A 16744-nucleotide genomic window follows, 5' to 3' on the forward strand; every position below is an offset into this window, starting at 1 on the left:
CCTAACATGGCCTCAACCACCAACCAGGCCTACCAGCTTAATTCCCACCTGAGATGTGGCTTCAGCCACATAAACCTTGGCCAACCAGAGGGGAAATCCTCCTTAATAACCCACCAAAGAAAGGAACACTCATTTGAACCCCTAAGATAATGAGGTATGAAATGATAAGCTTTTTCTCTCCATTATTTCTGCAGCTGTCAAACTGTCCAGTTTAACAAAACTCAAGAGGTGGTGTTTTTCAGGGGCTCCTGCCAAAGCAAAGTCACCCCAGAAAGCGGGAAGGGGAGAAGCACCTTCTGCTCCTCTCCATGGGACAGGGAGCAAAGGGGACTTCAGAGTAACCCCAACCCATTCTGGAATCCCCAGTGTAATTACGGATTCAGGAAAGGATTGGTGGGGGCTAAAACCACCGGGGAAAACAAAGGCTTTCTGAAGATAAGATTATCACATGGTCCCTAAATATGACCCTATAGATTGCATATTAATTACAGGGGGAGAAAGGTGTCCTTACAGTCAGCAGGCCCGGCAGACACCACAGAACCAAGTGATCAAAAGCAAGACTGAGATCACATGCCCCCTGTGGGGGAGGGGTGGGGGGATGAAATTTCCCATTTCCTTTCTTGGCAAAATGTTTAACCCAAATTTATATCATGAGGAAGCAATGCTAACTCCCCAGAAAGCAAGACATTTTACAATTCAAGTGTCCTGGGCTTGTCACAAATGTATTTTGAAAGACAAGGGGAAAAAGGTCCTAGATTCAGGGAGCTGAGAGACAGGAAATCCACACACCACACACAAACCATGAGCACAACCTGGATTTAAAAGTTGACCATAAAGGACACTGAACCACTGGGAAAATCTGAACAAGGGCTACTATGCTATTACTGTTCACTGTGAAGTTTCTTGGGTGTGGTATTAACACTGTGATTATGTGGAAGGATGTCTCTGCTAAGACATACACTACATGCTAAAGCACCTGGTGGGAAAGTGTCAACTTTTCTGCAGGAAAAAAATGTATGTGCATCACACACACATAAATATGTGCGACAAGCCAAACAGTAAACTGACATGAATGAATGAATTCGTGAAGTGAATTCTTTAGTGAATTCTGAAGACTGTTCATAAAGGGTGTCCTCAAGATGCTAATAATGCTTTGCTTCTTAATCTCAGTGGTGGCTACACAGCTGGGTTCATATAACAAATCAATGAGCAATATCCACTATGATTTATGTTTCCTATTAAGTGAACATTTTTTATTGAAAAGAAGAACAGCTGAGGCAGCAAAGTGCTGCCTGAAACCACTCTGAGTGGACAGCGTCTGCACATAAAAGCAGAGTAACGTGAAACAAGGAGTACGCACAGAAGGGGGCGTGTTCCCACTCCCAAGCCTCTAAAGACAAGACTGTGGGGCTACACACCTCGGAAAAGCTTCTGGGCGATGTGCAGAGGGTTCCCAAAGCGGAAGTTCTCCCCACTGAACAGGGCGAGGATGAGCTGATTCTGCTGCTCCATGCTGTCTTCAGGAAAGTGGGGCAGAAACTGCTGGAGATGTTCACGCTGAGAGTCGCTCAGCACTTCCTGCCACGTTGAGAGGCTGACTACATCGAAGAAGATCTCGGGCTGGGAGAATCAGGAAAAGCAGGAGGAAAGCAAACAAGAAAAAAAAACAAAGTTTTTAAGTTTTCTGTGCATAAGTGGTAAAATACACATAACATGAAATCTACCATTCTGTCCATCTTAAGGTATACGGTTCAGTGGCATTAAATACACTTACAATGGTGTGCAACCATCAACACCATCCAAGTTTTTATGTTTTTTAAACAAACTAAAATTCCACTGATCTTTACCCAATTCTGAAATCTTGAGAGATTTGTCAGGAATCCCCTGGCAGGCCAGTGGCTAAGACTTCGTGCTTTCACTGCTGGGGCCCAGGTTCAACCCCTGGTTGGGGAACTAATATACCAAAAGCCGCACAGGACAGCCCAAAAAAAAAAAAAAAAAAAAAACTTGAGAGATCAGTAAAGATTACATATAAACCACAATCTTATACCCAGCAGGTAAATAATAATCCTCAGGAAAATGAGCTCAGCAGAGAGAATTTCATTTAGAAACCACTTCTGCCAACAGGGGATAAGATGGTGAACATCTCAGTTCAGCTCAAGATGAGGGGCAGAAAAAGTCCACATGGGAGGCGAGAACTCTAAGAGCTGAGGGCATCTGCTGAGAACGCGAAGCAGCAGGACCAGGTCTGTTCTCCACCTGGCAATTATGTACAGGACACATCCTAAGTGCCGTGTGCTAAGATGGACGAGTGCGTATACTGTCTGGAGGGAGAATAATTAAACAAGCTATTGCAATGGAGTGGAAGTTTACCCGTGAGTACACAGGAGAAGCACACTCCCCAGACTTACGGTCTCAGAGAACACCTTTCACGTGAGGTGACTTATCTAAGACAGCAAGGGATAAGAGGAGAATGTGCTGAGGCAGAAGGGTTAAAAACCCACAGAGCAAAACCCAAAGTAATAAAAGAATAATTACTACAAAAGACAGCAGCGAGCTTTAGGGGCAATAGAGTGGGAGAAGAGGAGAGTCAGCATTCAAGTGGGGGCTCCACAGGTGTTTTATTACTGTTTAAACTGCATATATATGTATGTATATATATATGTGTGTGCACTTCATACATTCTTATGTGAGATACCTTTCATTTTTTAATTAAAAAAAAGAAAGTTCAGGGGACTTTCCTGGTGGTCCATCGGCTAAAACTCCACTCCGCCCTAAGAAAGACCCGCTTCAACCAAGTAAATAAATAAACAGAAGTCCAGGCAACATCAAGAAGCTCAAGAAGAAAGAGGGCAAGAGAAGCAGCAGGCAGTAAGACAGGAGCAAGGGACCTAGGAACACGGTGAGTACTTGTCACTTTATCCTAAATGACAAGGACAGGCAGTAAGGAGACAGTGAAGGGTACAAGCAGGAGACAACCGAGAGACCAACCACCTGCAGGTGTCTCAGCAGGCAGGCAACACAGCACCTCCGGCTCCCTGTCTCAGACCTCCCCGTACAAACCTGCTTCTGCATACCACGTTACTACTGGCATCTCAGCATCTGGCACAGAGCAAGCACTTAGATCAAACAAGTGCTTGCTGGCCGACTGAACGACATACAGAGGTTTAGTTGAAAGAGCATGCAAAGAAAACATGGATGGGAAGGACATATTCCAAGTCCAGTAGCTGTTACTTTGCGAAAGGAGGCAATACGGGCAAAATGCTGGTTTAATTTTATCTACAATTTTTAACACATGATGAAAGAAAAATCTGAACCAAATATGACTAAATGAAAGTATCTTCCCAAACTGAATGCATGGATGTTCACCATATGATACTCTATACCTGTCCGTATATTTGAACTTCGGCAAAATAAATAAACACATGTTTCAGCATACCTAGTGCCTTGCACATAATAAGTATTAAATAAATGGTAGCCACCTTAACAATGATGACTGCACAGCTCAACTGTGAAAAGTGGTCAAAAGCACACTATTAATACTACCTCAAGAAATGAACTATTAATTGACTAGAAAGCTGGTTACCTTATGGACAGATAATGTATGCATTCTGTATCATGATTCACAACTTGGGTAAACATCTAATATAAAAGATACACACAATTCGGTCCTTAAATATAGAACTTCTTGGGATAGCTCTGGCGGTCCAGTGGTTAATAAGACTGCTTTCACTGCACAGTGGTGCAAGTTCAATTCCTGCTTAGGGAACTTAAGATCCCGCAGGCTGAGCGGCCAAATAATTAAAAAAAAAAAAAAAAAAAAGTAGCGAACTGTTGAAAATTGTCTTGTTAAAATATGGCTTATGCCATATTATCAAGTGAACATGTGATTAAACATGTAGAATGAAGCTTACACTTTCTTCCTTAATCAGAATATTAAACAGATTTACACTTAAAACATCGCTCTGGTTGCAATGTAGAAAATCAGAAAGAAGGGAGCACAAAAGACTGAAAAGTTGCAGAGTGTAGAAAAGAGTGTAGAGAAGAACTCTTAGAAGGAAACAACAGTGTGGCTGTCACTACTCACGTCCTCCAGAAGGTCCTCAGGCAGACTAACCCTGGTGCCCCCCAGGAGGCAGTCCTCCATGATCCGCGAGCCGTGGCCATCCCCACATGGGCCCAGTTCCAAGGGATCCGTCAGCATATGGTCCAAGGAATCCATTGTTTATGTTTCACAAGTAAGCTAGACAAATCCATGCAGTCAAACCATGAGACACAAAGGCGGAAACCCCAGGGATCTCTTGACACTAATGTTCCTTCACAAAATATCCAACCCATAAAATATTCAATCTCTAATTTCTTCTTTTACCTTATCCTTAAACCCTGCTGCTGCTAAGTCGCTTCAGTCGTATCCGACTCTGTGCAACCCCATAGACAGCAGCCCACCAGGCTCCCCCATCCCTGGGAATCTCCAGGCAAGAACACGAGTGGGCTGCCATGTCCTTCTCCAATGTGTGAAAGTCAAGTCGCTCAGTCATGTCCATCTCCGAGCAACCCCGTGGACTGCAGCCTACAAGGCTCCTCCATCCATGGGATTTTCCAGGCAAGAGTACAAGAGTGGGTTGTCATTGCCTTCTCCATCCTTAAACCCTAACCACTGTTAAACAGCTCTTCTCCCTCCCTCTCACCACATCCTCATCAGAATTTCACATCTTATCCAGTAGGTCTCCCCCAATACTCAGAACACTTCTACAGCAACTCCCCAATTAACAGAATTTCTTATACCTTCATTTTACACACAAGCAAAATGAGACTTATAGATTAAACGATAACTAGATCAGAGTCCACCATTTAGACTTCCCTAAGGGACTAACACTTTCTCTACTTTTGGGGCTTCCTTGGTGGCTCAGATGGTAAAGAATCTGCCTGCAATGCAAGATCGACCTAGGTTTTGATACCCGGGTCGGGAAGATCCCCTGGAGAAGGGAATGGCTACCCACTCGAGTCTCTTGTTTAGAGAATTCCACGGACGGAAGAGCCTGGTGGGCTACTGTCCATGGGGTCACAAAGAGTCAGACATGACTAAGCAACCAACACTTGAAATCTCTCACACTAATACAGTTTACTTAATATTGTTTTTTTAAGCAACTCTTTGTTGTTCCCTCATAAAAGAAATGACTGAAAATCCAGAGACTAGTGAAGTTCAGAAAGTAACACTAAGTTAATGAGGGCCTGTTAAGTGCTAGGCCTTTCATGTACCTGATTTAATTCTTATAAGTGTGCAAGATAGGGTTATTACATCTACAGATACTAAAACCTAGGATCAGAATAGGTAAGCAACTTGCCCAACCCCAGAGGCAGGACTGAAATTCAGGTGTGCAGGACTGCAAATCCATGTTCTTAACACTAAAAGTCAGTGGCCAATGCACTTTAGTTGGTCCAGCTGATATGTACAACCATGTAAATGTAATGCTATATTTCTCCTTCCTATAATAAGTGAACACTGTTGGCTACCTTTAGAAACATACATATGAAAATTTTTTCAGAGAGCATCTCATAAGGCTGATGGCTGGAATTAGGTGCAAAGCAGAGGCCATAGTTATTAACAACTGGTCCAAGGGGAGGCTGAACTCAACCACTCTACAAACATTTGCTAAACCCCTTCTCCAACTCTGATTCCTACCAAATGGAAAGGAATAAAAACAGGTTTAAAAACAGTTTTAACCAAACTCCTAATCTCATCTCAGCGACTCTGAGCACATCTTACCTAACCAGCTATCAATTTCTTTATCTAAGATGAAGAGGAGCAGGACCTGGTCCTCTGGTCCTCTCTACAGTTACTTCCAATCATGGAAGCCTGCAGTGAAACATTTCCAGATGGATACATTCATATAGCTTAATGCAGTCATCTAATGACTTTTCATTCTGAAAAACTCTCAAAGGATAAAGAGCAGGCCTGTAATATTACTGTTAAAACAAGCACCTTTCCCCTAATTATTTCAAGTTATCTCTAAGAGATGTCAGATCTACATAATGATATAGTGGAAAGACTCCTGTTCAAAGCAGCTGAGTGGTCCCCAGAGATGGGACTATGTCCCATCACCCTTCAGTACACGATGAAGGACGGCATCTTGAACACTTCTGATGCCTAAATTACTGATACCGTTGAGAAAGCACAATGCATTTGCCTTTAATAAAACTTATATAAACAAAACAAAAAAGTAGATGCAACCTGATGTTCAGAATACAGCCCTCTTAACAGAACTGACACCAAAGAGGGTAACAGCTGCAGGGTTTTACCTGACTCTTAGAAGAACCACCTGTTTCACAAACTGCTCACCAGTTTCTTCAATTACACGGAACGGATCGCTAAATGTAACCTATCCGAGTGGCAACCTTTGCCCTGCAACTACTCTTTAGAGAATCTCAAAACACAAGAAAGCAGGCAGCTGCCAAAGGGTCGGGACCCCGGAAGCCAAGGGTTTTTTTTAGGGTTTTTAACTCTTGCGGCGTCCTGGACCGCTTGACCAACCAGGAAGGCCTCTCTCCCCAACGCCCTTTCTCCGCACCTGGGAGAACCTTCCCTCCAGGCCCCTCCCCAACACATAAGTTAAACCCCAGGCTCTGGCCGCGGCAGCCGCTCGCTTCAAACTGCAAACCCCTCCGCAGCCCCAGGCCCGGGTCCCGCGCCACCTCCGCGCCCAAGGCCCCTCCCCCACACCGCGCTAACCCTAACCCCCACCCACCCAGGCCGCCCGGCTCCCATCGCGCCCGCTCCCCTGTCTCTAGCCCGAGGGAGCAGCGACCCTCGGAGACCCGGCCACTCGCTTCCTCCCTCTGCTCCCCATACAACACTTTAACGCTTTCGCCGCCCCGGCCTGCCCTCACCTGCGCCGCGTGAGCCGGTCTCGTAACCCGCCGCACCTCTCAGCCCGCGGGGTCCCAAACCGGACGCGCTCGCTCCCGCAAGGCGTCTCGGTACGTGCACGCTCCAGGGCCGGGCGGCGGAAGGGGAGGGGCTGCGCGGGGCGGGGCCTGGAAGTGCCGGGGGCGTGGCTTTCGGGGCGGGGCCGGAGGTGCCGGGGCGGGGCTCACGAGGCACACAGCCTGTAGTGCCGAGAGCCCGCAGGGCTGGACCTTGGAGGGCCGGCTGCTGTCTGGCTCGTTCATTTCACCAGGCTTAGAAGTGTCCGGAGGGCGAACCCGGTGTGGCCAGTCTTTACCTGGGTGCGAGCTGAGGCTCCGGAGCCCATAAGTGAGTGAATGCAGTTTTATTAGCTAACGTTTGCAGAGCGCAATACCCTGCTCCTGGCACCTGAGCACTTTCCATCCAAGAATCTTTGTACCAGCCACGTGGTGCGCTGTTAGCTCCTATTTTGTGATTTCTCAAGTTTCATCGAGGAGAATGCTGATCAGAGCCTGTGCCGCTCCAACTAACCCCGGCGTGGCCCCAGTTCTCTCTCCCATCCCTGGACCCTCGACGTTCAGAAAGAAAGTACACACATTTAAAATACATTTTAAATCAAACTCGATAGTCTTCTCTCTATTACTATACCTTCTCTCAACTATTCTCGATGGTTAAGAACTTAGGCCCCTTTCTTCTAACTCGCTAGGTTTTATTTTGAACGGCTTCGAACTTCTTATTACACAGGTACTTCCAACCAGTTTTCAGGGATTGTCCTCTGTTCTCTGCATAGAAATATGTCAGACAAGCTGGCAGGCCAAACTAGTGCTCCTCCCTGCTTGGAAAACAGTGCTTTCCAAACAAAGCCAATCTCTGTTCCCTCGCTGACTGCACGCCTGCCTCTAGTTCCTTTTAGATTGTTGGGAGTTCGTCTGGAATCACACACCACCAACTAAAAGCACAGGGAACAACGTTCCATACTGTCAGCCATAAATTCCCAGACCTTGTGTCTCTGACCACACCAGAGTAAACCAGAGTCAAAACAATGCAAGTTGTACTATTAAAAAAAAAAAGTAACTATCAGAAGCTCTCGTATTTTGTACACATACAAACAAGAAGGATGTTTATTAAAAAAAATATTTATTAATTTTTACACCTGCTGAGTAGCACAAGACTATTAACACTATAACTCACTGAATGTACATAAATGTTCACATTTAAATAACAGGGTAGGGTCAACATTTCCAACCTGTGGGTCAGCTTCAGCATCTCACGAAGTGCTTTTTAGCCCTACACGTCCTAAGAGTTTTTTGAAAGGATAATTCCAAATCAGAAAACAATTCAAGAAGACCAAAACAACAGATTTTCCCAGAATAACAGTAAGTTTACATGATGAAATGTCTGTTTATGTGGGCACAAATCAAACAGTAAAAATGTAAAATCTGTATGTAACCTACTCCAACCACTGCACTGAAGTCTACAGTGCCAACGTGTCCTAGGAGAGACCACAGTATAAACAGTGTCTACAAAATTTTTTTTCAGATTGGGTCTTAGATGGCTTATCATCTGCCATCTCTTCAAATCCAAGTCTTTTTCAAAATCCATTACCTTAAAATAAATGTGCTGAATACCTGATCTTAAAGCAAAGTTGTTTGGCTCAACTGCCACACCTGCATCTCTGGTTGATAATATACAAATTATCAATAGTTCTAGAGTCCTTACTTATTCCACGTAAGGACGAAAAAAAAAAAAAAAAGGAACTTAAATGGGAAAGAAACAAAAGTCCTTCCACAATATTTTTTCTCTTCTGTATATCTTAATACTTGAAATAGCTGGCATAAAATGAACATTCTATTCAATGATAGTTTTCCATCTTAGTCAAGTTATTCCTGAGGGGAGGGAGGTACATTGCTGGTTCAAATAAAAAAGGAACCCAATAGGGCCAAAAAATTAACTGGACCTTTAGGAAAGCCTGATATTCTTTACCTAGCAAATCTTTTGAGGCTGGACACTAGGAGATTTGTAATCATCACAGTGGAGGACTGTGGGACTCAGAATCTCTACATTGTGACACACAGTCTGTATTTTCTGTTGAAAACATCAGCATTACCTCTTTGTTACCAAAGATACAGAGTCCATTTTCATTTTCCACACAACTACCTAAGAACTCTCAGGTTCTCTTAGTGCCTAAATTTTCAGGGCTAACTACATGAATGAGGTCTCAGTAATAAAGTGCAAAATCTACATATTAGTAAAGTTACTTCAATAGAACTGCTTACTTTTCAGAAAGGTATCTTTACCATAAAGAAGCTACTATACTTCTTAATTTGTAGAGCCAGTTTTTACCCAGAAATGTAAATAAAATAAATTAGTTAACTTCATTCGAAACTGAAGGTCGGTCTTCCTGTTCTGGAATGATAAATTCTACCATTTCCATAATTATTCTAAAAATGTATGTCACAAAAAGTTGCTAAAATACCTACTGGTTTCTGTAATGTTTTATGTGCACAACTGGAATGTACAGTAAAAGGAAGGGAAATACCTTCCCCCACTGAATTCATATCTACTAAGACTCCCAAACAGGAACAATGATAAAAAAAACTATCATTGAGGCAGAATTTTCTCCCTCTCCCAACTAACAATGTAATATGAAGATTGGGTTTCTTCCAGATCCCTTATAAATGCCCTAACAGACATTATAAATGGTCCCACCTTTTAAAATTTTCCCCCAAGGTGTGAAGTTAGTTATCTTACCAAAAGGCCCAGATGAATTGCAATTATATTTAAAGTGTTAAGAAATAAGGAGGACCACCTTTCCATCCAACCTGAAAGAATGTTCATTTTAAGACAGTATTGGAAGGACTAAAATACACTGCACGCACGCTGTGAGTGAGGGTTGCAGGTACACCAGGGAAGGGCAAGGGTTCGCCCTTTATCAACGAGTGGTAAACGGATCCTGAAAGGCAGGACGAGGTCTCAGTGCTTCTCACTCTCTGTATAGTTGCTGTAGCCATTTTCCTTGATACTGTCATCTCCAGTATCTCCTTCATACAAGTTCAACCAGAGAATGGGAGAGCAAGCTTTAAGGTGGGAGTTTAAATTCTGCTGACATCAAGCAACCTTTCCTTGTACAGGGAGTCCATAGTTGTGGAGTAATAAAGTAAGATCTATCAGAACACGAGGTTCTGACCTAATCTGCTAAGGACCAGGGTCTGTGCAAAGCACTACCAACAGCCCAACAGCGCTTTTCCCCGAAATGGCAAGTTTTTTAAAAATCAGCAATAAGAAAAATTTAGATGACAGTTTTTCCTTCAGACCATCATAAGGTTTCATCATTGTAATTTTCATATTCAGTGGGCTCCCTTTGTTATATTACTGAAAATGCAAACTCACAAGAGGAAGCAGTTCTAACCTAATATGCGCCTACAAAATGCCCCTTTGCCTCTGGTGCCGTGGCTTGGGATTAAGAAGTCCAATGGCCGTGGACTTGGCACATCCTTTCTCCACCTTTGGTACAACACAATACATCTTAATATTTCCATAAAGGAAAAGTAAGGCTTATCCATGTGTTAAAAAACCAGTTCAAGAGCAAGGCAAAGTTTTTCCATCTTGAAATCTGAATGACCTCCATTCCATGGCGGGAACTCCTACGGTTTGAAGAGTCCACTTGGTAAAGATGATCTGGATAAAATAAGCCCTGGTGAGGATCAAAACTGTGATTTTCAAACTCTTGAGTGAATGATAAATCTTAAAAAGGAGTTGTAAGTGTCAGAAGCTTCCAGACATATGAATAAGAAAAGACATGATGTGACTGCTTGATTCTGGCTTGAGGGTGGGAGTTAGGGTTTAGTGATATGCACTTCACTGTTCCCATTCCCGTTGGTGGTGGTTGTGATGATGTACTGGGTGGGCTGTTGGCTGGTGGTCTGGGGGTCCAAGTCACTGTGTGCAGCTGGCTGAACCTGGACTCCTCCAGAGAGAGCAGATGCTTGCTTTTCCTCCAATTCTGATTGACTTTCTGATAACACATAATGACCCTAGAGCAGGAAGAAAAGGATCTTTAGAAATCTGAGGCCAGAAGTCGGGGTGAGAGCCATGGGGGGAGGGGGGTCGGAGGAGAGACGGAATATGCAAAGAAATGTTATAAGGGGAACCCAAATAGGCACCTATGGGGGGAGATGGTCACCTAAGTCCTTTAGAGGGGATGGTCCAGCCACAGAAGTAGACTACAAAGGTGACTTAAAGGAGGACCTTAGTTGTCCTACCAAATGATAGAGTGAGGAACATCAAGTACAGAAATTTGCATCATGATGGTAACCTACCTGGCAAAGGAAATGTGCTATATATTGTCCCTAAGAATTTAGAAATTCATAAAATAAGGTGACTGTGTCAATTAATGTCTAAAGGCGAATACGAAATGGATCAAAGAAGAGATAGTTAAATTATCCTCAAAGAGGCAGAATGACCCCCCCAAGTCAAGATCAATGGTTCCCAGAGTTCAGAATTTCAAAGACCCAGCAAAATTAAGGTAAGAATTAATGTTCCCAAATTTTAATTTGCCAAGTGAAATCATTTTTTAAATGCTGCTGTCAAATGAGAGACATTTTAACACTCTAAAGCACAGGAAGAACACAGTCTTAGAATAAAGTCCTTTGCGTTGAATAAATTTGACTTTATGAAGACACACACTGTCTTAATTTCTCCTCATTTTTCCCTCTGATCATGAAAAATATCTCCATGTCAGCTACCTTAACATTTTTAAGGAAAAGATGTGTCTGTCAGAAGGAAGACTGATCAGCTATATAGACTGAGAGAGAAAAAAGTCACGGAGGAAAACTCTGGTAGCAGCCTTTCCAAGGACTGTCCAGAGAGAAAGCCACAGCCAAATATGAATTTGATTTATCTAGGGCATATGTTCTGAGTCCATGCTCATCAAAGCAACTCTCTGATCAGTATTTGGTTTCCCAAATGGGTCTTTCTCTAGCTGGAGGGGGCTGGTTCTCAACCAAGGGTCCATGGACACCTAAGTGGTTCATAGGTGGGCTGCAGATAATCTATGACCAAAACTGTTTAGTCACTCAGTCATGTCTGACTCTTTGCGATGCCATGGACTGTAGCCCACCAGGCTCCTCTGTCCATGGGATTTCCCAGGCAAGAATACTAGAGTGGGTTGCCATTTCCTTCTCCAGGGGATCTTTCCCGACCCAGGGATTGAACTCGAGTCTTCTGCATTGGCAGGCGGATTCTCTACCACTGAGCCACCAGGGAAGCCCCATGTATACTGTGGCAGGGCCTGAAAAGAGTCAGTAAGTCCTTGAGGGACTCACAAAAAAGAGCAAAAACTTCACTCACCATGCCAAGGAGACCATTCCATTCTACATTAGTTACTGTTCCCATGACAAAAGTGTTACTCCAGATTTATACGACTCTTCTCAGTCTAGTTAATATGAATTCATGTGCTGAGAAATGAATGAGCTCTTGGTGTGATTTGGAAAAAAAAAAAAAAAGCCAGGCTTCTGAGGCCACTAAACTACCCTGTTACACATCGAGGCCTCTTGGGCGATAATCAGTCTTCCCCTGGGCACATCCCAATATCCCAGGCCAGTTAAGAATATCTTTCTTAATTTAAATTTACAAACTCTGTCTTCCAGAGGCAGGCCAGAAGAACCCAGTGAGGATAAAAAGAGTAGCAGATGCAATACAACAAAATAATTTATGGCAGGGAATTCCCTGGCAGTCCAGTCAGTAGGACTCTGCTCTCACAACTGAGGGTCTGGATTCCTGGTCAGGGAATTAGGAACCCACAAGCTGCACAGCATAGCCAAAAAAAAAAAAAAGAATTTCATGACACATTCATTATATTATTCTCTCCCTACTGGAGGATCAACAATCATGAAGACTCATGTACTGTCTAAGAAACACATAAAAAGATGATCAATTATCTACATGTATCTATATGTATGGGCTTCCCTGGTGGCTCAGTGGTAAAAGAATCTGCCTGCCAATGCAGGAGACGCAGGTTCCATCCTGCGTCAGGAAGATCCCCTGGAGAAGGAAATGGCAACCACTCCAGTATTCTTGCCTGGAGAATCCCATGGACAGAGGAGCCAAGCAGGCTACAATCCACGGGGTCACAAAAGAGTCACGCATGACTTAGTGACTAAACAACAACACAACAAATACATATACGGATCCAGAAGGTTCACTGTAGTTATTAATTGAATACGTCTTTCTTGAGCATTTGCTATAGCCCAGCCTCCTGTGCAGGACATTAAGGATAAAGACTAAGACCCAGCTTTTGAGGAATTCATTGCCTAGTAGAAAAAGGCGGTGAACCAATAATTGAAATAAGCTGTGCTATAATACAGTACCACAAGATATTATGGGAAAACAGAAGATATACTTCTAACTCAGATATGAAGAGTTTGGGAGGAGAAGAGTTTGGGAGGAGGGCGGGGCCGGTGCAGCATGGGAAACAGGGAAACCCTCCACGCAGCACAGCTTACCGGAGTGACTGCCTTCACCTGGCCAGTGGTGACTGGAGTTGCCACACCACTGTCTGTAATCACAAACTGACCTGGGGGAAGTGTCATCATTTGAATCTCCGATGCTGAAAAACAGGAAAGAACCACAGTTCGGTGGTCTCACATTTCAATACAAGTGGTAGAAACAAATATCTCACCAGTGACCGCATTTCCTACTGAGTCATTTTCCATGGGTTTGCTTGCTCCCAGAGTCTTATGTTGATGTGATTAGATAAAACAAGGAGACAATTCATTATTTTGAAAACTGGTAAATCAAGGAGATAAGCCAAGTATTTAAAGCATTTATCCTGCCATTCCTGTGCAAATCATACCCCACAATAACCTGACAGTTAATATAAAACTTCTTATTATGAAAGTTTCCCAGCAATAAGTGTATAAAGGATGATAGAATCAAGGGACTTCCCTAGTGGTGCAGTGGCTAAGACTCTGCTCTCCCAATTCAGGGGGCCCCAGGTTCGATCCCTGGTCAGGGGACAAGGTCCCATATGATGCAATTAAAAGATCCCGAGTGCTGCAGCTAAGACCCGGTGCAGCCAAGTACATAAATGTTTATTAAAAAAGAAGAAGAGTGTGATAGCATTAGAACAGCACAACTCTGCAGAGCCTAATGAAATGGCGGGGTAAAGGAAACAGACAAGCGTCATGTGCCTCCTGATGGAGGTATATATCAACAGATATGGAATGTTTGGGGGGCAAAAAACAGAACCTGGTCTGATCAAGCCTCTAGATTTAACTGCTTATCTATAGGAAATAAAAGAGACAGAGGAAAGCATCTTAAATGACAATACAGGGATGTCAACAGCAAAATTTGGAAGGTAGGGAACACAAGTGACCCAGTTTCTTCAACATGTTAACTGCAACTTAGGAGAAAGAAAGAGAACACATATATAAACAAAACTCAATAGACATGATCAATGGCAATGTATGGCCCTTATTTGGAACCCAATTTGAAAAACCAACTGTTAAAAAAAACATTTATGAGACAGTCACAGAAATATGAACCCCGGATATTTAACAGTATTAAACAGTTATTTTTAGGTGTGATAATGACACTGGAGTTGTGCTTTTTGTTTTCACTGGCTTGATTTTAGAGATAGATACTAACATATTTATGGATGAAGTGATATGGATTATATTATATAGTTGGAGGACAGGGAGAGAATGACAGTGGGCACATATCAAACAAGACTGCCCGTGAGCTGGTAAGTGTTGAAGCTGGATAATTGGTACAGGGGAGTGCATTACTGTTCTATTTGTGTGTGCATAGTTTTGTGTTTATATATATGGTTTTGGGGGGTTTTCCCCCCACACTGCACACCTTTATGTGATCTTAGTTCCCCAACCAGGGATCAAACCCACACCCTTCACAGTGAAAGCACTGAGTCTGAACAACTGGACTGCCAGGGAATTCCCTATTTTTGTATATTTTAAACTTTTTTTCCAAATAAGAAATTTCAGATCATTTCACCAGGTTAGAATGCTAGTTATTACTATGACTACCATGACTGTCGGCATCATTCCACATTCTTCTCACGGGAACGAATCTGAGTGTAAATGTCAGTCTATTTACCAGGATTACTGGGGTTCATCATGAGGAAGAGTACTTCCCTAACACACACTAGGCTCAGCTCTCATTGTGACCACCAGTATTTTAGAGAATAGATTGTAAAGAAACAGTAGCATTTGAGCCTGTCTCCGCACCAAATCTACATAACACAGCCTAAGATCAATCACAGCAGAGATGGGCCCAAAAACAAAATCAGTAGTAAGACAGAGACCAACACAGCCCCTGTTCTCCTAATTCCTGCTATGGAGCTCTTAACTGTTACTATTCCTGTTTCTTCCATGTCCTCAGTGATAAAGGTCTCATACTTTTCAGCTGACACCCAAAGCTGTTGTCCCCACCAAGATTTCTACTTGTTCTGACCTTTGGCAGCCAGCCCAACTGGTTCTGGTAACACTAACCTCAGGGTTTTGAAATCAGCTACTCATATATCTGTCTCCACCTGATGCGAAGAGCCAACTCACTGGAAAAGACCCTGATGCTGGGAAAGGTTGAGGGTAGGAAGAGAAGGGGACGACAGAGGATGAGATGGTTGAATGGCATCACCGATTCAATGGACATGGGTTTGAGCAAATTCCGGGAGTTGGTGATGGACAGGGAAACCTGACATGCTGCAGTCCATGGGGTTGCAAAGAGTCGGACACGACTGAGTGACTAAATAACAATGAGATAACAGTTTCTTTGAGCCCAAGACTATCTGGTGAGGAGGAGCAGCACCGTGTGCTGGTTTAGAGTGTAAACTCTGCACCCAAGCTGCCTGGGTCCTAGTCCTCTGTTTAGTAGCTATGTTCCTTGGATGAGTTACTCTGTGTCCAAACTGCCTTATCTACAAAATGCAAGTACTGATAACTTATCTAGGAGGCTGCTGTGAATGTTAGATGTGATATAGATTCAGCTTAGAATCCTTCCTGGCACACAGTAAGAGCTTAATGAAACTTGGTTAGCATGATTATTGTGTGGTGTTACATGTATGAAAGTCAATATTCATCTTTTGTACACACAGGGTCTCGCACAGTGATTGATATATACACATTCTATAAACACACCTAGAAGAGATGAATCATGACCTCAAATCCTAAATGCAGCTACTGTGCTACTTAAACCGCCTGCCTACACTTGCTCCAGCAATATTCCTGACTTCTCAGAAAAATGTCATTTCAGGGTGGCCCTGACATCAGACGCTGCCTGAATCGTGAAACGCATCGAGGTACAAGCTCCGCAGAGTGTAGGAAAATGGCTAATGAACCTTTAATCCAGAAAATCGATGATAAAGCCGATGAAATTCCGCTCCGTAGCTGCAGGTTCCCCACCTGCACCCCAGAGTGCCAGCCTTACTTACGGTAGCCACGGAAGGAATTCCAGGTGTTGGGGAGGTACGTGTGCTGGACCGTGGAGCCCTGGGAAGGCTGCTGGAGGGCCTGGCCCTGTGAGGAGCTACCTGCGACATGCGAGGGGCTGAGCCCCTGCTGAGACTGCTGTGGGGAGGGACTCAGCGGCTGCCCAGCCACCTGGAGAGAAAGAGAGTGGGATGCGTGAACTGTCAACCAGTTGCTGAAGAAAATAAACCATGCTCATGGGAATTGTAACGCTGAATGCAGAACTGTTAAAATAGTAAATTTTATTCTGGACTGCACCATATTGCATGCAGAATCTTAGTTCCCCGACCTGGGATTGAACTCATGCCTCCTGCAGTGGAAGGGCGGAGTCTTAACCACTGGACCACCAGGGAAG

General features: G+C 43.7%; 2 protein-coding genes across 4 annotated transcripts in view; both read right to left on the reverse strand.

Annotated features, from left to right (window-relative positions):
- NFRKB (nuclear factor related to kappaB binding protein) overlaps positions 1–6992 on the reverse strand; it is a 31990-nt gene extending 24998 nt beyond the window's left edge. For all 3 annotated transcript variants that reach the window (XM_070457413.1, XM_070457412.1, XM_020874672.2), the window contains exons 1-3: positions 6889–6992; positions 4088–4243; positions 1419–1620 (exon numbers count right to left, since the gene is read on the reverse strand). In XM_070457413.1, coding sequence (XP_070313514.1) covers positions 1419–1620; positions 4088–4222 — 337 coding nt within the window. In that variant the 5' untranslated portion in view covers positions 4223–4243; positions 6889–6992. The remainder of the gene's footprint in view (positions 1–1418; positions 1621–4087; positions 4244–6888) is intronic.
- Positions 6993–8027: 1035 nt separating this feature from the next.
- PRDM10 (PR/SET domain 10) overlaps positions 8028–16744 on the reverse strand; it is a 91976-nt gene continuing 83259 nt past the window's right edge. The window contains exons 20-22 of the mRNA XM_020874687.2: positions 16353–16521; positions 13411–13514; positions 8028–10941 (exon numbers count right to left, since the gene is read on the reverse strand). Of these exons, the coding sequence (XP_020730346.2) occupies positions 10744–10941; positions 13411–13514; positions 16353–16521 (471 nt within the window). The 3' untranslated portion in view covers positions 8028–10743. The remainder of the gene's footprint in view (positions 10942–13410; positions 13515–16352; positions 16522–16744) is intronic.

Source organism: Odocoileus virginianus, chromosome 28 (genome assembly GCF_023699985.2).
Source record: "Odocoileus virginianus isolate 20LAN1187 ecotype Illinois chromosome 28, Ovbor_1.2, whole genome shotgun sequence".
Taxonomy (NCBI): Eukaryota; Metazoa; Chordata; class Mammalia; order Artiodactyla; family Cervidae; genus Odocoileus; species Odocoileus virginianus.